Here is a 21,288-nt window from a genome sequence, read left to right on the forward strand (position 1 = left end):
GGCCATACATCAGGTGACTTGGTGGCTGATCGACCATCCAATTTGATTATTCTAATCGGATGAAAACTGGTGCCCCCAAGAGCATGCCATGTATCGATCGGACATGCTGCAAGATGTAGTGCTTACTAGCTTAATCAGGCGGGTGTTACCGGGAAGAGAGATGAATGCGGCAGAACCCTGGCGCTGTCTCCCCAATATGTAATATGTTGCCCCCTGGTGCCCGATGGAGTACACTTTACCTGTCCATCCCAGGCTCCGGGCTCTGTCCAAATACATGCGCCCCACATGGTTGCCAGCTTATAAGTGGATGCATGTTATGTCACGCCCACGTTAGCGATTATTTTCCCAGCAATGGATAATAATAATCCCTACCATAGTCATACATCCATCATAGTCTAGGGCCAATTTTAGGGGGAAGCCAATTAACATATGTATGTTTCTGGGGTGTCCCAGCGCTGCAAGGCGAGAGTGCCATCTCCTACACCACCAAGCTTGTAAGGATGTTTTATTATTTTTCTCAGGGAAAATGTACATACAACTTCCCTGCATGCTTTTACATGTTTAAAGAGCAGCTGTTAGCTGGCAATCACTGTGGCTACCGGCAGACGCACAGCAATGACCGGGAATCCCATAGTAAATTCCCAACATGCCATCACAAGTCACGTACACGGCCCAAGTTACTTAGTAAATCTATGATTGGGATTTCTATTTAAGAATGTCATGCCAATATTAAATCAGGCCACATATGTAGTTTTGCAGCAGCATTACAGGTATTTTGTTCCAAGCACACACTGCTGTGAAAGTCCTATATAACTAGTACAACAACAACGATGTTAAAGTCAGAAAGTCAGCTTGATAGCTTCTTTAGTAAGCGCCCATTTCCAGTAGTGTGAAAATCGGGCCGAATCTGCAGGGTTTCTCAACAGGCAAATCGTGCGGGACAACTGCCATAGTGGATAATGCTGCCGCTGTCAGAATTGCTTGCCATAGCGATTGCAGCAGTTTTGGCAGCGAATCCCATAGCCGTGCATGGCACGGGATTCGGCTACATACTCGCTTAAGCAGGAAGTGCCACCGCGTGTCTCGTAGGATGAGTGGTGGCTACAGGAAACGGGCCCCGAGTAAACACAAAGTAATGTCTGCCAGCTTAAAGTGGACCTGAACTCTTGCACAGGACAGAAGGAAAACATAGAGAAATGCACCCTGTATTTATTTAGAGAGTTCAACCTGGCTAATTCCCCCTAATCTGTGACTAAGCACAAATTGTAATTTGATCCCTCAGCTGTGTCAGCTGACTGGCACGGCAGAGATCTAATTTGTAAACACAGGACGTTAACAATATGTCTGCTTCCATGAAAGTAGGAAGTAGATAAACTGCAGATTTATTGCAGGATTTGTATCAGCTGTAACAAAGAACTGTTTTTCTATATAGGTTATTATTTTGTTGTGTATATTTTAGAGCAGAGAGGAAGTTCTGAAATCAGGTCTGCTTTAAGATGAACAAAATTCTTTATTGCTAAAGTAACCGCCTACATGTATGGACCAGGCAAGCTCCTTCAGCTCGAAAACCCACAAATGGACATCCTTTTTAGTTCTCTGTAAACCCACAAAAACCTGGACTGTATAACTGTAAACAGTTAAAGAGAAACTCCGACCAAGAATTGAACTTTATCCCAATCAGTAGCTGATACCCCCTTTTACATGAGAAATCTATTCCTTTTCACAAACAGACCATCAGGGGGTGCTGTATGACTGATATTGTGGTGAAACCCCTCTCACAAGAAACTCTGAGGACCGTGGTACTCCTGGCAGTTTCCTGTCTGTGAACCTTGTTGCATTGTGGGAAATAGCGGTTTACAGCTGTTTCACTGCCAAAAAAGCATGCAGCAGCTACATCACCTGGCAACAGTAAAAATGTCACCATGTAATAAATGTCAGAATGTAATTCAGGGATTTAAAAGATTTTACAATGGGCAAACACTGACTAAATCATTTATACATAATTATTGTAAAAATTAAGCACTTTTTTTATTACATTATTTTCACTAGAGTTCCTCTTTAAAGTCTGTAAACACATTCAACAAGTGTCCATACAAACACTCAGATAGTGCCCTGGCTGGGGATTGAACTAGGGATCCAGCGCTGCAAGGCAAGAGTGCTATCCGCTACAATTTTTTCACTACGCCATCATCCTGGATCCACATACAGATACCTCTCCTCAGTCCCCGGGCCCCAACAACCCCCACCTGAAAAATACGACCCCCGGCGACAGTGACATTTTTTTTAGACAGGAAGAGGCAGACCTGCTGCTATGTTCCCTCCCATAGTTACATAATGTTGCTTAGGGCAGCACTATTGGGCATGATTTATTTTCAGAGTTAATTACTTAAATATGAATTTAATATTAATATTAAATAATTAAACAGTTAAAACAAAAATCCTGTAACAAGAAAGATAATTGACAGGCTAACTTTTTAGTAGGAAGATGTCTCTATTAAAGTTATTCTCGATTAGATCATTTAGTTCGGATATTCAATCGAATATAAAGATTTTTCCAACATGTCTGATCAGATTTTTATAGAAAAAAAACAGGATTCTTTCATTCCATTTGATCGATTTGGTCGGAAAAAACGTTTTATTGTACCGTGTATGAGTACCATTAGGATGCAGTCTACTTGCTCTGCAGACAGTCGTGCTTCATCAAGGACAAAGGCCACTTGGTTGGTCATATTTTCTGTGTCCATGGTTATAGGGTCACTGTAATTATATGTTTATTTATTCTCCTGTCTTGGTATATGGTAGATTATTGCCTCCATGAGTATTTATTAGACTTGTTCAGGCTTCCTCACCAGGTTCATAATCCTAAATCATCTACATAGATCGTGTCAGGGCAAAGTGCTTTTCCTCAGAACTTCCTTTACACTCATTACAATGTGAACTGCCATGCCGTGAGCTATGTGGACATAAATCTGTCTCGATACATGGATTACATACACAGCTTACAAAAGAAGGCAGGGAGTACAACATAAACTATAATACATAGACATACAGTACAAAGAAACAAAAGCGGAAGAAAAATACTACAGCTGTTGTATCATTTTTGTCACTTTGGTTGTCAACTGAACTTCCTGGTGAAAGGAAGATACATTGTAGTGTTCAAACTGTTCAGGCTTTAGTTTATGGCAGATGTCAGTCCTAATCTTAAATTGAAGCGTAGTGAAAATACTGCCTGTATCAGTTTGTCATGTTTATTTTCTCCTTACAGTAGAATAAGTGCAGTAGCATTTTAAACAGAAGCTGTTTATTTTCTGCATTTACAGGACATAGATAGATATGTTATTTGGTCTTTTACAGAGTATGTGTAACTATCTATATACTGTATGTCATTTCCTAATGGAACTCATACACACTGTATGGCCAGTCTAATGGGATATCACAGGAAGGGTCCGGTTCAGACGGACGCTTGCAGAATGTTTACAGCCAGCGTTCGGGGCTTGGTGTTAAACGCTCCCATTCAATGGGAGCGTTTGTACCAAGCTTTCAAGCGCGTTTACACGAACGCGGCGTTCGGATCCCGGTTTTTTCCCTGGCGTTCAAGGAGCCCCTGGAAGCTACATGTAGCTTCCAGGGGCGGTTAACCACGACGGCTAATGTCCCCCTAGGCGAAGAAAAATTGCGACCGCATGCAAACGCAACACGAACGCTGCTGAAAGCCCACGAACGCGACGCCAACGAACGCGACGCCTCCGAACGTCCATCTGAACCAGCCCTTACATAGATAGTTTGGTTGAAAAAAAAAAAAAAAAAAAAAAAAGGAGAAAAGTGAATAAATGAGGAAAAACTAATGGTGGCCATACATGGTACAATTTTTCATTTTTTTTGATTAGATAATTTAGTTCGATTATTCCGTTACATCAAATATAAAGATTTTTCCATCATGTCCGATCAGATTTTTTTTCGAAAAAACGGGATAATCGTTCGAATTTCTTGATCGAAAAAAAAAATATTTTCTACTTTCATTCGATTCGATCATTTAGATCGAAAAAAACACTGGAAAATCAAACGTTTTTATTGTATCGTGTATGGGCACCATAAGTACATTTCTGACCTGCAACTTAAAATATTCCTGTTGATCCAGAAGAAGACATTAAAAAAAAAAAACCTTACAATGCTTTAAAAGGAAAAAAAAATACTTACCTCCTGGTGGAAGGTAAAATCCCTTGATCAACTCAATAGCCGTAAATGTTCTTCAATGCAAAGAAAACGTTAAAGAGACTCTGTAACAAATTTTTCAGCCTTAGTTCTTCTATCCTATAAGTTCCTATGCCTGTTCTAATCTGCTCTGGCTTACTGCAGTCTTTCCTAACTGCACTGTCTCTGTAATAAATCAATGTATCTTTCCTCTGTCCTGTTTGTCGGGCTAAAGCTTGATTGTGTGGAATGTGCAGGGCTGCTTGTGATTGGTAGAAGCGATACACACCCTCTGCAGGCCCCCTGCATACTCTGAATGACTCATACACTATGCTTAGCTGAGCCTATTAGAAGCTGGTTAGTTTGTTTGTAAACACTGCCTAAAACTGTTAATTACAAGCCAGGATTGCAGCAGAGAGTGGCAGAAACAGCACAGAGGGGCACAGGAGAAAATAATGAATAGAATGGTATGCTTTTTATTGTAAGAATATTAGAGTACAGATTCTCTTTAAGGCATAACTATTTCCTGTGGTGAAATGTTCCACATTTTAACCACTCTTACTGTAAAGAACCCCTTCCCATATAGATGGCAAAACTTTTTTAGTTCCATACGCAGACCATACTCCTTTGTAAAGGCCTAAGGACAAAAAGCGTATCTGCCAAGCTTATGTATTGCCCTCTAATGTATTTATAAACATACAAACTATCCTGCTTAGTGCTTATAACTCTACATAATTTTGTATCATCTGCAAAGATAGCAACATTACTGTGTATTCCAACTACTAGATCATTAAGAAATACATTGAAAAGGATTGGACCGAGCACTGACCCTTGCAGGACTCCACTGATAACAATTTCCCATTTTCTCACTCTTTGCCTTCTGTCCCTTAACAAGATCTCTATCCACATACAAAGGTTTTCTCCTAGTCCCTCTAGATCAGGCATGGACAAACCTGGCCCTCCAGCTGTTAAGGAACTACAAGTCCCACAATGCATTTGCTTTTATGAGTCATGACTGTGGCTGTAAGACTCCTGCAATGCATTGTGGGACTTGTAGTTCCTTAACAGCTGGAGGGCCAAGTTTGCCTATGCCTGCTCTAGATGCACCAGGCTATTGTGGGGAACAGTGTCACAAGCCTTTGCTTAGTCAAAATAAACTACATCTATGGCTTTCCCAAGCTATAAATCTGCATTTACTACTTTATAATAGCCGAGTATGTTGGTGAGACCTGTCTTTTGGTAAACCCATGTTGGAGAGCTGAAATTAGATTATTCCGTGCTATAAAGACTTGTATAGCATACCTTAGAATACCTTCAAACAGTTTAAACAACTATGTTAAGCTCACAGGTCTGTAGTTTCGGAGTTCTGACCTGCTTGAAAGAGAATCATAGAAAATAAGATGAAGTGGCCTATCAAGAACTCAACTCCCTTAACCACTTGCCGACCAGTGGATTTCTGTCTGATCTGTGCTGCGTGGGCTCTCCAACCCGCAGCACAGATCAGGATTATGCCAAGGCGATCAGACTTACCCCCTTTTTTCCCCACTAGGGGGATGTCCTGCTGGGGGGGTCTGATCGCCGCCGGCTCTTCAAAGCCCCCCTCCGCAGCGTTTTCGGCGCTCCGTCCCTCTCCCTTCCCCTCTGAGCTGCGCAGGACGGATATCCGTCCTGCGCATTGTAGGATAGGCTTCAGCCTATCATATGCTGGTGATCCCCGGCCAATCAGAGGCCGGGGATCGCCGATCTGCCTTACGGCGCTGCTGCGCAGCAGCGCCGTATGATGTAAACAGCGGGGATTTCATCCCCACGTTTACATTTTGCCGGCGAGCCGCGATCGGCGGCTCTCCGGCTGTTCACGGAGACAGCCTCCGTGAACGGACATGGAAAGGCCGCTCGAACGAGCGGCCGTTTCCATGGAAACCCGCAGACGACCAGTTTACGCAAATCGGCGTTAGCTGGTCGTCAAGAGGTTAAAGGCACTCCGAGCACTTCTCATGGGTATGCCTTTAAGACTCCGACCAGTACTGCAAAGTACTTAAAGATGCCCACCTTTCTTTAGCTTGTGCTCTCCTCTTTCATTTGATGCCTGAATTGTCGTTCTATACCAAATAGTTTTCGTTCGATATCAATTTAAATATCGTGGCTGCCATCTTGGCTATGTTATAACTTCCGGGTCATCCATGTCTTCTCTGTTAGAGAAGTGCATCACTGAATGAAGCAGGAAGAAGAAGTGACACGCAAGGCCTTTGCAAGAGGCCCCTCCAGAGGGGTCATAGCACGACTTTGTTGGAAGTCGTCTGGCTTAAAGGCATGCCCATGGGAGGTGCTCGGAGTCTCTTTAATACCCGGAGGTGCATGCATTCAAAGTGTCTGTGTCTGCTTTAGCTTAGTCTTCCATAATACAGTTCACTAACCAATCTTTCCAGCCCTTTCCTTTTGGAATATAAGAATTTGATTTTTTTTTTTGGGGGGGGGGGGGCACTTAAAGTTATTTCACTTGTTTTTCAGCTTCCTGTTCGCAAGTCTGATTTCACTTATACAATGTTAGTTACATTCTTTATATTTATTTAATGCTGACACAGCGCCCTCCATCTTTAGGGCTCTAAAGGTATTCCTTTAGCACTTAATCATGTCCAAAAATGAATTACCAGTATTTATACATACTGGCCTTTTTTAGATCTAGAATTTTTATTCTCATAAGATATATACATTTTGCAATAGTCACTAAGAAAGTGTTTGAAATTTAGCCATTTACTTTAAGTTTCCTTACCCTGTAATTTATCTCAGCCTACCAGATTAAGTGAACCTCTAAAAGTTATTTATTTATTATTTTTTAAATTCATAGTTTAAGTTGTAGTCTTGCTTACATCTCTGTTAAGTCAAAGGTCAAATGTTACCATATTAAAGTCACTGTTGCTCACGTTAGATATGTCTCGTGTATTTGAAATGACCAAACCCTGGTTGGTTTGTTTACCATTTGAGTTAGGGAGTCTCAAGAGTTATTAAAAAAGAAACAGATACTTACCTAAGGAGAGGGAAGGCTCTGGGTCCTATACAGCCTTCCCGTTCCTCTAACGGTGCCCTTGTTCCAACACTGGCTCCCCCCTTCAAATCTCCTACCGTGGGAGGCTGTGGAAGTCTTCGGGAGTGTGAGTGCTCCTGAAGACGGGTGGCTCCATACTGTACATGTGGGAGAGACTTCTAAAGGCTTCCTCAGTGGCAGAGAGCAGTCTTCGACCCACCGGGGAAGCCAACACTGGAACGAGGGGACTGTGAGAGGAACAGGAAGGCTATATAGGACCCAGCGTCTTCCCTCTCCTTAGTTTTATATATATATATATATATATATATATATATATATATATATATATATATATGTTTTAATATTGCTTCAGACTCACCTTAATTAGTTGTCTTGCAGTGTTTATAGTGTATATATCTGTTGAAGCAAATAGCTTTAATATCCCATGTCAGGATAATTGAAATTACCCATAACTATGACACCATCTTTGTTTGTAACTTGTTCAGTCGGCTGCAGTAATTGTATCTCTTTCATGCTATTTACATGTGGAGGTTCATAGCGTACACAGATTGACAATTCTTGCTTCCAGAATGAATATTTTCCCATACAGATTCCGCATCCTCACAATCCTTAGCCATGTCTTCTTTCATAACCAGAGACAAGGATTTAACAAACATACAGACACCTACTCCTTTTTATTTAGTCTATCTTTTCTAAAGACACTGTAAACCTCCAAATGTACCATTCAATCATGGCTGGCATCCATCTATATCTCTCTGTTACTCCCACAATGGCATCAATTCACCAGAGGTTACCAACCTATTTATCTTTCGGGAGGTAATTTACCTCCTGTGATATCTCCAAATAGCAATTCTCCAGAAGTATAGGGGAAAATATCGACAGAGAGAAATGCAAGAGATAAATGTGAGATAAGTATGAGATAAATAAGTGATAGCTAGTAGTTAGTTTTTCTCCAAATCACAATTCACCAGGGAAGAAAGGGGGTGTGGCCATTCGTTATTTTTTCATCTCTTTATCCCCTGAATGAACCTGGAGATATCGTGGTTTTCACACAGCAGCTGCTGCTGTGGAAGATGGAGCCTTTTGAGCTTACTCTGTTAGGCCTGGTGCACACCAAAAACCGCTAGCAGATCCGCAAAATACTAGCAGATTTTAAAACGCTTTTTCTTATTTTTCTGTAGCGTTTCAGCTAGCATTTTGCGGTTTTGTGAAGCGTTTTTGGTGTAGTAGATTTAATGTATTGTTACAGTAAAGCTGTTACTGAACAGCTACTGTAACAAAAACCGCCTGGCAAACCGCTCTGAAGTGACGTTTTTCAGAGCGGTTTGCGTTTTTCCTATACTTAACATTGAGGCAGAAACACCTCCACAATCCAAAATCTGCAGCAGCCCGGGAGTATGCGTTTCTGCAAAACGCCTCCCGCTCTGGTGTGCACCAGCCCATTGAAATACATTACCCAAGCGTATCCGCAGCCGCAAGCGGATCGCAAAACGCAGCCGAACCGCTCTGGTGTGCACTAGGCCTTAGAGCTTGCTTCTATTATGAGGAGACAAAGGCACAGGAGGAGGGTCTGTTTAATCGCCCCTCGTATTTTTCGTGAGAGAACAGTTCTTGATAATTTTACTGAGACAGAGGTGGTGAAGAAGTTCAGACTCATTTGTGATATGATTTATGATATGATCCGGCAGTAAAAGGCGGGAATACTCTGGTCACGTAGTGGTAAAACTCCGCCTCCTACCCACAATGCTTCACTTTCAAGCTTACAGAGAGGAAAAGTATCCCATGTAAATCATTAATACCGATTACCTAACTCTCTGCTTTCTCACACTTTCCTCATGCATATTTCTCCATTATCCCCTGCTATCGAACACTTTTCTCTCTGTCCTCTCAAACTGGTGAATTGACTCCAGAGTGTTAAAATACCTCATGAGATAAACTACCTACCTTTTTTCTCTTAGTAAATCCTCTCTGGTGAATTGACGCCATTATCACAGTCTTTATCTCTCACCAGCAACTATAGTTCATCCATTTTATTTGAAAGTTTATTTGAAAGGGTTCTAGTATTGGGTAGCATACATTTAATGCTATTACCATTACACTTCAATCACCTGATTATGTTTAGTCCCCTCCTTTCTCTTTGAGCTCCCCATACCTCCCTTCTCCTGCTCCTATAAGTCCAGGTTTCCATTGTCTATCTACTCTGGGTAGCTCCCATGTACTAAACCCTCCATTCTCCCGCCAGGTCCTAGTTTAAAATATCCAACAACCTTCTAACCATTAATCTTATGGGAGTATGTGGGTTTCAGTGCTACCGCATGAGTTGGTCGCCGGGTGCTGCTGCTAGTAAAAAATATTAGTAGTTTACATTATTGATATTTTACTATGCATTTACCTACCAGTCTCACTGGAACGCTGGAACTCTGACCTCACTTCACTCTGATCCTCTGGTACCTTTCTCAGAGTGTCTGTATGCCCATCGCCACCAAACCTCTGCTATGTTTGACCTTATTTAAACCTGCTTTCCTGGTAAGTCACTTGAATAGTCTAAACATCTGCTGAGGATTTCTGCTGGGCCTGACCTCTGTCACCTAATTGGACCTGTTTGTGCATGTATTGGAGTACTCAACCTGGTAGCTGTCAATGCCATAATATCCTTACCAGCAGAGGCTCCAACAGGTGCTAAAATTTATTCTTAGATCCTAAAAAAATGGGCGTAGGTTAACAGTCTTGTTCTCTTAAATTGGCCCTATCTTATTTCATAATAATAGATTGTGAGGCACACGTGTAAATGTTCTTGTGTACTCTGTAAAGAACATGCTGGTACAATGTAAATACAAAACATGAACAAGTAATAAGATTGTAAAAAAGTATTGGAAAAGCAGTTTCAACTTAACACAGATTAGAAGTTTACCAACAAAGCAAAATCTCAACCTCACGATGATTCCACAGAAGCAGCTACATGCCAGATAGCAAAGACAGGTTTTTATAATTTTTTCTCCCTTTGGACAATTTTCTTGAAGCTCCTCTTCCACATATAGCCATCTTTCCATATACAGCAGCCACCTAATGAGTGTGTGGAAGAGAACCCCCCATTTCATGAGTAGTCCCCTCTTCCAAGTGGAGCTCTCTTTCCAAATACAGCAGCCTCTTCTTGAGTATGTGGAAGCCACCCCCCCCCCATTCCATGAGTAGTCCCCTCTTCCATGTGTGACATCCATGTACAGCAACTCCTCTTTCATGGACAACTCTCTTGTTCCCTGTGTTGCTTCCCATTTACACCCCCACGTTCCATTGTTTAGCCCTCTCGTTCATATGCTACCTTCTTCTATGCCCCTTGTGCAGCAGCCACCCAAGGTCATGGCCTATGTGGTCGTAGCAGAAAACAATTCCTGCACAATGTTTTAGGTTGTCTACAAATCATGGTAACAGTGCAATATTACTTTGATCTGAGAACTGCTTAACACGCTTTAAACTTTATTCCAAGGCAAAATCTTGATAGTGATGACTGTAGAGTTTTTGGTGAGTCTTGGACAAAAATCTGACAAGATTAGCTGCATGCTTGTTCAGGTGTGTGATGCAGGCACTTCTAACCAGAAAGATGAGCAAGACAGCCAGGCAACTGGTATTGTTTAAAGAAAGAATATGGCAGCTTCCATACATCTCTTACCTTGGGTTCCTTTTGATACATGTGTTTCACAAAGTAGCCAACATTTTGGGGCTCCTAGACAAAGGTTTGGGGCTTTGTGCCCCTTAATACAGGCTACATTTGTCTCGCATGGATTACAAGATACATCATATTAATTCTATGGCAATAATGACTCTACTCGCACGTGATTAGGACAGGAGTTAATTTATTATGCGCTAATTATACCCATTCAGCTGATTAACCATTTATTAGCTATACATAGATGGCAACTGGTGGAGCCCTAAACTATAAACACCAGATTGAAAGGAGGAACCGGTAATTTAAGGTAAATCATCAAGTCTAAATTGAGCTTTGATTTTAATGCTATTTCCACTTATAAGATAAACCCGTAATTAGTCATGCAATACGTACAAAGAGGTGTGTGCCTGATTATTCTCCACACTGATACATTTTATATTACTTGTATCCCATTTACAGGAGATAGAGTCCTTACAGAGAACACAGAAGTATGTTGTATAACTCGCTGCCCTTGAAAGTGAACTTTGGGTGATGTCGGGTTGGGGCACAATAAGGGCCAGTTTATTAAAACTGAACTAGCAGTGTAAGCATAATTTACTCCTATACATGCACATTTCACGTAGCACAATTTGATTTATTAATAAAAGTCAATATGCCAGGTGATTTAAGACCACATTATGCAGGGAGTTAATTAAATCCAGCATTTTCCCTGATGAATATAATAGTGACAGTCGCATTGCAATAGGGAATGCAGAGGGTGTGGCTGTACCGGAGTCCTTGGATTAGGGGTCAGGCATGCGCATGCTCCACGATGTGGAGAGATGCAGTCTGGGAGATGCGAGTAGATGCCACTCCCTTATGGGAAGGTTCGTTTTTAAAAATTAAAACTCTGCTCAGTCCACTTTACATGGAAATAATCGCTAACAAACAATACCTCTCCCCTGCTTACATCTTTCTGATGCTGCAGCTGTCCTTGGCTGGTTCTGCTGCTCCATATCCGTTATGTGCAGTGCTTGAGGGGGCCTAATGTAAAACTTGCACTGGAGCCCATAGTTCTTTTTTAATAAAACAAATTATAGGAACTAGTCAAAGTACAGTAAATACTAACATTCAATATGATGCTCCAATATCCGTTATGTAATAGGTGCAAAAGTATACACTGTCAAGATATAGACGTGAAAAGTCGTACAATCAACTAAGCATAAACGAAAGCATAACATTTAATATCACAGAATGGGCTACACATGAGGGCTGGATAGCCACTTACCCCTAAGGCAAGATCATTTAGCCAGACCATATTTTTTGTAAGGTGCAGTGGCCTTCACTTCTTCCAAGGTTTAAAGAGAACCCGAGGTGTGTTTAAAGAATGTTATCTGCATACAGAGGCTGGATCTGCCTATACAGCCCAGCCTCTGTTGCTATCATAAACCCCACTAAGGTCCCCCTGCTCTCTGCAATCCCTCATAAATCACAGCTGTGCTGTGAGGCTGTGTTTACATCTGTAGTGTCAGTCTCAGATGCTCCTCCGCCTCCTGCATAGCTCCGGTCCCTGCCCCCGTCCCTTCCCTCCAATCAGCAGGGAGGGAAGGGATGCAGGCGGGGACTGGAGTTCTGCAGGAGGCGGGGAGAGCAGCAGACTGACACTATAGAGACAAACACAGCCAGCTCTGACAAGCTGTTTGTCAGCAGCGTGGCTGTGATTTATGAGGGATTGCAGAGTGCAGGGGGACCTTAGGGGGGTTTGGGATAGCAACAGAGGCTGGGCTGTATAGGCAGATCCAGCCTCTGTATGCAGATAATATTCTTCAAACCCACCTCGGGTTCTCTTTAAGGGAAGGGCGTATCGAGGAAAAGCATCTAAAAGATATACATTGCTTAGCTGAGAAGAGGGATACAGTAAGAAAAGCCTTATCAAACTTCCATAAGCCATCTTCTGCAAAATTCAGAATACACAGCTTAATGTGCAGTACGATAAGTAACCCATGTGGTCATGAAAGAAAGAAACAACCTGCCTCCAGAAGTCTTCTACAAGAGGAAATTACCAAAGTAGATGCAGAAAGGAAGGGCTGGGAAGCCGGAATTTAGGGCAGTAGGGGCATGCGCTCCAAAAGTCTTCTAAAGGAGGACATTGCCAAAGTAGATGCAGAGAGGAAGGGCTGGGAAGCTGGAATTTAGGGCAGTATGAGGATGCAGTGGCAGAAAATGTATTTAGTTGTCATGGGGTTAGGTAACTCTGGTGGAGATTGGAGAGCTGGGTTAGTCTGTCTATAATGCTGGAAATACAGTTAGTTTATGGCACTCAATTCTCCTCTCGATCGTTTTTGCCCCTCGATTCTGCAGTTGATTCTCTTCTCTTCCGCTTTAATACTTTTGAGAATCACTGAGGTACCAGTATGTGGGAGGTCACCTGGAAATTGGGCTTTTCAATTGCATATACATATACTTCTAAGTTGAGATAGGGAGTAGTGAATTTGCAGCTCAGAGAGTGGGATAAGCTAGGTACTATGTATGAGCTGGCCTAAGTACACTATACCTCCATCTGCCCATAAGGAAGTGTTGTCCAGAGAACTGGAGTTCTGCCAGTTTAGGGTTATGTCAAAATGGAGTGGAGCTACTGAATGTTAGCATCTCCCCAGCATGCCTAATCTACTGAGGATCTTCTGGCCTCCAAAACATTGGGACTCTGTTGATTTATTACAAATTGTTTGTTATACTCTGTAGGCTACTTATAGGTCATATTACTAATGGTCCTCATGACATTTCCTGTTCTTTTTCCATAGGTATGAAGATGAGCTTTCCCTACGTTCTGATATGGAATATGCATTCGTACAACTGAAGAAGGTGAGAATTGAAAAATGTATTATTTTCTATGTCTCTAGCAAATTCTTTGCTACAGAATGAAATGACAGTAGACCTCATTATAATATCATTAAAGTGTATTGCATATGGCATTGCTTTCCTTTTTCAAACCATGTTTATTTCAATGGTCAACGAAAGGCATTGCTGTTCTAAGTTCAAAATGCATGGCATTAGTTTCACTGAATTAAAAAACCCACAATGGACTTTTAAGGAGCAATAAGTGTAATCAAATAATTGAAAGTGGTATGAAAGTCAGCATTTCTAGCTTAGCTTACTTAGCTATAAAAGATTCCTCACAGCTTTAAACCTACAATCCCAGAATTTTTTTTAGCAGAACATCACTGAAATGGTTAAACAAAGCACTTTGTCCAGCTATTCAGCTTCAAATCTGCATCCCAACTGGAGATAACAGTATCTTTGTTTACATGTGTGTGTAACAAATGAATACATGTGTGTGTAACAAGTGAAAAACACTTTGAGAAGCTGTCTCTGCTTCAGGCACACAAATCTAATACACCTGGAAAATGGTGGACTAAAACCACCCTAATGAGATTCCAGGGATCACCTCAAACATAAAGTCCAATAAAGTCTGTAAGCTCGCCAAACTTTTATAAAAAGAAAAGCAAAAACAGAAAACAAACACTACAACATAAGACAAACCATGTCATGTCAAGTAGCATCAAATGTGGATTATTTTCATTTTGATGCAAATATTGCTTTATCTGTCACTTCTGTGTTCTCTCTCACTCCTGCCTCTTTATTCTTCTAGCCTCAGTTATAGGGAATGCTTCTTCCCAATGCTTATTAATCCACCAAGGGTTATCTTTTGTCTAAAAAAGTGGATCTCAACACTATTAAGAGAAAATACCGCTTCATTAAAGATGGCGTTTACCAGGTATCCCCTGTTGTGGGTAGCACCCTTTCAAGTGCCCATTGACACTTACCATATATATTTGTTAGCACATACTGTATGTATTCTTTTGTTTTGATTGTAGAACTCCACCCCAGCTATCCTCTACATCCGTGTCACATTGACACCGGTACATTTCAATTTCTTACTATGGCTTCTTATTTGTGCATTGTCCTGGGCCAATGAGAATCCTCGGCTGCAAAGTCAGATGAACACCAGCAAGAAATTATGAATTTATGTTAGGTAGTGATGCCTCCATTGTATTTCTTGTTTTATATCCTGTTCAGTGCTCTTTTTTAGAGTGCTTCAAAAGATGTATTAACCACCTGAGCGGTCTGGACGAGCTCAGCTCGTCCAACACCGCCGGAGGTCGCCGCTCAGGCCCTGCTGGGCCGATTTTCATCAAATAAAAAGCAGCACACGCAGCCGGCACTTTGCCAGCCGCGTGTGCTGCCTGATCGCCGCCGCTCTGCGGCGATCCGCCGCGAGCAGCGGCGAAAGAGGGTCCCCCCAGCCGCCTGAGCCCAGCGTAGCCGGAACAAAAAGTTCCGGCCAGCGCTAAGGGCTGGATCGGAGGCGGCTGATGTCAGGACGTCGGCTGACGTCGATGACGTCACTCCGCTCGTCGCTATGGCGACGATATAAGCAAAACAAGGAAGGCCGCTCATTGCGGCCTTCCTTGTTTATTCTGGGCGCCGGAGGCGATCGGAAGATCGCCTCCGGAGCGCCCTCTAGTGGGCTTTCATGCAGCCAACTTTCAGTTGGCTGCATGAAATAGTTTTTTTTTTATTTAAAAAAAACCCTCCCGCAGCCACCCTGGCGATTTAATCAGAACGCCAGGGTGGTTAACCAACTTCTGGATTCCTGTCACATATATCGATGCCCCCTGTATACTCCACTTGCGAAACAGGGACCTAGATCTACATATTTGTTTCTTACTGCCGCCATTCGCGATTGCTGCGCTTTTCCCGCCAGTCCGTGATTGGTGAATGGGAAACAGCTGTTCCCAAACCCAATCACAGTGCCTGTGAGGAATGAAAGCCGGCATCAGCAAGACATTGGCTTTCATTTACAACATGAAAGTAACACTTACTACTTGCCATATACTGTTTACAGTACTCGGGAAGTTAGCGTAGCTTCATCTTGTGGTCAAAAAGTAAAAATACACCCACACACACTATTTCATAGAATAACAACTACATTTTAACCACTTAGGGACCAGCCGCCTAACCCCCCTTAAGGACCAGGCATTTTGCGGTGGACGGGGGTGCGCGCATTTGGGGGGGGGGGTCGGGCGGCCGGATCCCATCTGTGGCTGGCTGGGTAGTGTCCCCCCCCCCATGGTGGCAAGTGTCCCACCTTACACCAGCAGCCATCACTCACCTTCCAGGCTCCAGCGATGAGCCGCAGTGGCCCCCTTCTTCTCCAGCCGGCATATCCGCTTCAAATGACGCTCAGGTCGGATCACGGCTTGATGACGTCATCAAGCCGGGACCCGGCGCTGACCTCAGATAGAGCAGAGATGCTGGCCAGAGTAGAGGGGGGCGCTGATCGTTGCTGGAACAGCAGGGAGGTGAGTGGATCCTCTTCTTTTGCCCCCTGCCGCCGCCGCTGTCAAAGTGATCACTACGATCCGACGGCGATCGTAGTGATCACGTGATCAGCAGTCATACGCGATGGCTGTTGATCACTGAGGGGAGAGGTCAGCTGTCATATGACAGCTTAATCTCCCCTCTCCGGTGCGCACAATCGCGTCGGGACGATTTGTTAGCGCGGACGTTGCATCAACGTCCGGTCAGAACGGTAGCACCACCTGCTGGACGTTGATTCAACGTCTGTGGTCCCCAAAAGGTTAATATTTGTTTAACCCCTTTCACCCCTATAGTTACCAAAATAAAACACTTGTGTAAAAAAATTACATAATTAAAAAAAATATATATATATTTACCTTAGGGACTTTTTTAACATGTATGCCATGAGGGTATATTACTGTTACTTTTTTAAATGATGGGCTTGTAACTAGTTATGGATTCAAAACTGAAAAAAATAAAATATTGGTGCCATACATTGTACTAGGGAAAAATTTTAAACGTTGCAATAACCCAGGACAAATGGGCAAATAAAATGTGTGGGTTTTAATTATAGTAGCATGTATTATTTTAAAACTATAATGGCCGAAATCTGAGAAATAATGAGTTTTTTTCAATTTTTTCCTTCTGTTTTCTGTTAACAAAAAACACTAAATATACCTTTATTTTCAAATAAAATATTACTGCGATACATAGGGCCATAATTTAAATGTAATAATCGGGACAAATGGGTAAATAAAATGTGTGGGTTGTATCTACAATAGCATATTTAATTTTTAAACTACAATGGCTGAAATTCGAGAAATAGTGTTTTTTTTTTTCCAATTTTTTCTTGTTCTTCTCTGTAAAATGCATATAAAATAAAGTAATTCCTAGCGAAAATATTGCCCAAAGAAAGCCTAGTTTGTCCTTTAAAAAATATTATATAGATTGTTTCAGTGTGAAATATAGCGATAATTTTCTAGGCGAATGAATGTGAAAATTGCTATGGTTTTTAAGGGGAAATAATCTGTGGTCGATGATTAATTCATTATATGGTCAAAAATGATAAGGGCATCATAATAATCCAGGCAAGGATGGCAATGGTACAGGCAAACTGGTATAACCAGTTGCTGCTGGCAGAAGGACTGTCCCAGAATAGCCAGTATAAAGATGATGAAAACAGAATGAAATATTTAGGTCAAACTGGCATGCCGTCACAGGGAGGAACTGGCAGGAATCATGGTTTAAAGCAATATGACATCTGCTGCTGCTTGCTTATAAGCCATCTGCAGACATAAAACTTTACTTCTGAATTTGATAGAAATTTTGAAGAATACTCTTAATTTTTATTTTATTTTATTTTTTTTTACTTTGAAATATTCCTGTTCTTTACACTCTTTCTTTAAGGGCCCGTTCACACTACACGCGTTTCCATATGCGTGCAATATGAGTGCAATGTCTGATGTTCACACAGCATGCGTTCCGGACCTGTGCGGTCCGGGAACGCATGCTGCACGCAGATTTTACAAAAACGCGCGGCTGTCCCATTCACTTTTCAGTGATGGGATCAGCCACGCAACGCATACGAACGCGGACATGCGTGCGTTCGTACGCGTTGCGGTCCGCATGCGTTGCGGTCCGCATTTTGTAGTCTGAACGGGCCCTCAGGCCCCGTTCACACTTGCGTTTTGGCAAGTAAACGGACCGGATCCTGACCAGATCCTGATCAGAACCGTACGGTTCCGATCCGGATCCGGTCCGTTTGTATCAGGCATGCATCAGGCTGCCATCCGGATCCGTGGGCAAAAAATAGCGAAATTAAAAAAAAAAATGTTGGGGTCAGCAGAAGGTGCATCTGGTGCACCTGTAGAATCAGGTTCCTCCGCTGTAGGCCTCACCTCCACCTCCGACATTCTGCCAAACAGCTCCAGCACATCTGTCACTGCTGCTCCACTCCAGACATGCTTGGCCCATGTGTCCCCATCCGAAATGGCCGCTTGGATACGCATAGGAAGTGGGGTAGAACGTCAGGTTTTTGTGTGTTCTGTGCCTTCCGTTCCCCATTGGTTTCTGTGTTCCTGATGGTGCTGTCAGGCTCAGGTCCGGCTCCGGGTGCGTGGGCCGGAGAGCCGGACCCAAAACATAGCGCATGTTGGAAAAGAGTCCGGATCCGATCCGGCTCCGTACTGTACGGAACGGACACGTGTGAACGTCCGCATAGCCTTTACATTGCTATGCGGAACGTACGTTCCGTTTGTACAGTATGCGGTCCAGATCAGATCCGGAAAATCCGGATAGCGAACGCTAATGTGAACCGGGCCTAAGAAATAGCCACAAAGTGTAATTACCATCTATCTCTTTGGTTGGGTCACAAAAGTTCACACTCTTTTTGGTTGCAATTTGTGCTTTGCAGATTGCCGGCAATCAGCAAAGCGCCGCTGCATGAATAATCTTATGGGATTACTCACATTGCAGCATTCCAACAATCGCAAATGTGCTGCATGTAACATGTTCCAATTCTCATTCACTAGAATGAAAATCGCAAACACCAGAAAAATCACAGAACACCACTAGGCGATTGTGCTGCCAAGTGTGAATGGGGCCTCAGCACAATCTGACAGCGGTTTAAAACCCGAACATAATATTCAATAAAAACATGTTTTCCTATTTTTATATGCCATACGGTTATCATATTTGCATTTGTGCATAAGTATTATTATTCATTTATAAGTTATAGCTTCCCAAAAGTACAGTTTTTTGCTTTGTGAGCTGACTTTGCATTTTATTAATAACTGCTTTTATACATTCATTCATTCAGGCAGACGTGCCTTGACTCTTTACCTGTGTCCGGGAGCTTCTCCACAGTCAGAGAATGTGTCACATTCCTTACTTGATACATTTAAGTAAATACAAGATAACATTGTTTAACATTCGGATGCGGCAGGCTGTGTAGGAACTGAAGCTTCTAATGCTGGGCATACACGGCTCGTTTTTTATTATCAATCGAGCCGCTGATGGCTCAATTGATAATATCCGACGTGTCCGATCACTGCGCCGGATCGATACCGCGCTCGATACCCGCGGGCGGACAATGGAAGAAACTAAGCGCAGATAAGAAAGTGCCCGCGGGGACGAGCTGGAATCAATCCGGGCGCCTGCGGGGACGCGCCGGGATCGAGCCAGCAGCTCGATTCCGGCGCACAAACGAGCCGTGTATGCCCAGCATTAAGCCTGTGTTTAACCCTTTGAATGATGTTCTAGTAAAAAAAATGCTGGTTGTATATAATATGCTGTGAATAATCTATTAGAGCAAAGAAGAAATTCTGGGTTATATTCCACTTTAAGTTAGTGGAAGGATAGGCTTTTCTGTTTTTTTTTTTTCTAGTGGCAGACTGGCGGTTCACCTCGAGTATGGGAGATGATGTACAGAGATGCTGCTTGCAGTGTTTCTGTTGAAGAGGAAGTGTAATGACATATAGTAGCAGGCAGTAAATTATTCAGGACGGAAACAGTAAATTCGGGCGCCTGAGGCTAGTGGACAAATCGGGCGCCGCCATTCACTCCTATAATAAATATCGTTTAATGGGCGCCCGATAGGAAAAAAGGGCGCCGGAGAAAACTAACGTTTTAAAAGCGGCGCCCGGAGACTTAATGTTTTATTACTGTTTCTCATGATTACACATTATTTAATGATTTATACATTTTTAAATATTATTTTTAAACGAAAAACAGTACAATATTTTTTTCCAAACATTATTTTTAAACGAAAAACAGTACTTTTTTTTTTTTTTTTTTTTTTTTACATTATTTTTAAACGAAAAAACCAACAGGGGGGTCTTAGGTTTAGGCACCAACAGGGGGGTCTTAGGTTTAGGCACCAACAGGGGGTCTTAGGTTTAGGCACCAAAAGGGGGGTCTTAGGTTTAGGCACCAACAGGGGGTCTTAGGTTTAGGCACCAACAGGGGGTCTTAGGTTTAGGCACCAACAGGGGGGTCTTAGGTTTAGGCACCAACAGGGGGGTCTTAGGTTTAGGCACCAACAGGGGGGTCTTAGGTTTGGGCACCAACAGGGGGGTCTTAGGTTTAGGCACCAACAGGGGGGTCTTAGGTTTAGGCACCAACAGGGGGGTCTTAGGTTTAGGCACTAACAGGGGGGTCTAGGGGTTAGGGGTAGGTACAGGGAGGGTTACTTAGTAATTTTTTTTTTAAACGTGAATATACGGTTTACTATTTAAACGAAAGATTAACGTTTTTACAATTGCCGATTTAATGCACATTATTTAATGATTTATAACTTTAAAAAACATTAATTTTAAACGAAAAACAGTACAATACATTTTTAAACGTTATCCATGCTTATCGTTAAAAACCCGGCGCCCTTTTTTCCCAGCGCCCCTTTTTAACGTACGCATTCAGGACTCCTACTTTTACATTAAGTATCCTAGTTTCAGCATCACATGAGCAACGAGCTTTCTTTCCAATTACAAACGCGGGTCCTGCACCATTTTCTGAGCTTTTGTGATTCAATGGAAGGTATAGGAAAATCGCTAAGCGTTTTAAAAGGCACTTGGCTAAGCGATTTTGTGTTGTTTTTTTTTTTTTTTTTTAAAAACAACATTAAAGAGATTCAGTTCCAGGTCAAAGAGTTCACTTCCTGGCTAATCGCCAAAGAAAAGTGCAAATCACTCAAAAACGCCAGAAAAATCAATTTAACCACTTCCCGACCGCATAATGCACAGGGGCGGCCGGGAAGTGGAGCCCGCAAGGACCAGCTCACCCACAGAGGCGGCGGTCCTTGTAAGGGCATGGGTGGAGCAATCGCGTCATCCGTGACGCGATCCTCCGCCGGCGCCTGTCTCCGCATACCCGCCGTAACATCCCGCCGGCCATACGGAAGCGCCGGCGGGATGTTAACCCCGCGATCGACGCATGCAAAGTGTATAATACACTTTGTAATGTTTACAAAGTGTATTATACAGGCTGCCTCCTGCCCTGGTGGTCCCAATGTCCGAGGGACCACCAGGGCAGGCTGCAGCCACCCTATGTCGCA

The 21,288-nt window shown here is 42.7% G+C and overlaps 1 protein-coding gene across 1 annotated transcript in view; it reads left to right on the forward strand.

Annotated features, from left to right (window-relative positions):
* Nucleotides 1-21,288, forward strand: part of LOC137545715 (keratin, type II cytoskeletal 80-like) — a 105,232-nt gene that overhangs the window by 32,408 nt on the left and 51,536 nt on the right. Inside the window, exon 3 of the mRNA XM_068267249.1 lies at nucleotides 13,679-13,739. Within this exon, the coding sequence (XP_068123350.1) occupies nucleotides 13,679-13,739 (61 nt within the window). The remainder of the gene's footprint in view (nucleotides 1-13,678; nucleotides 13,740-21,288) is intronic.

Source organism: Hyperolius riggenbachi, chromosome 2 (genome assembly GCF_040937935.1).
Source record: "Hyperolius riggenbachi isolate aHypRig1 chromosome 2, aHypRig1.pri, whole genome shotgun sequence".
Lineage (NCBI taxonomy): Eukaryota > Metazoa > Chordata > Amphibia > Anura > Hyperoliidae > Hyperolius > Hyperolius riggenbachi.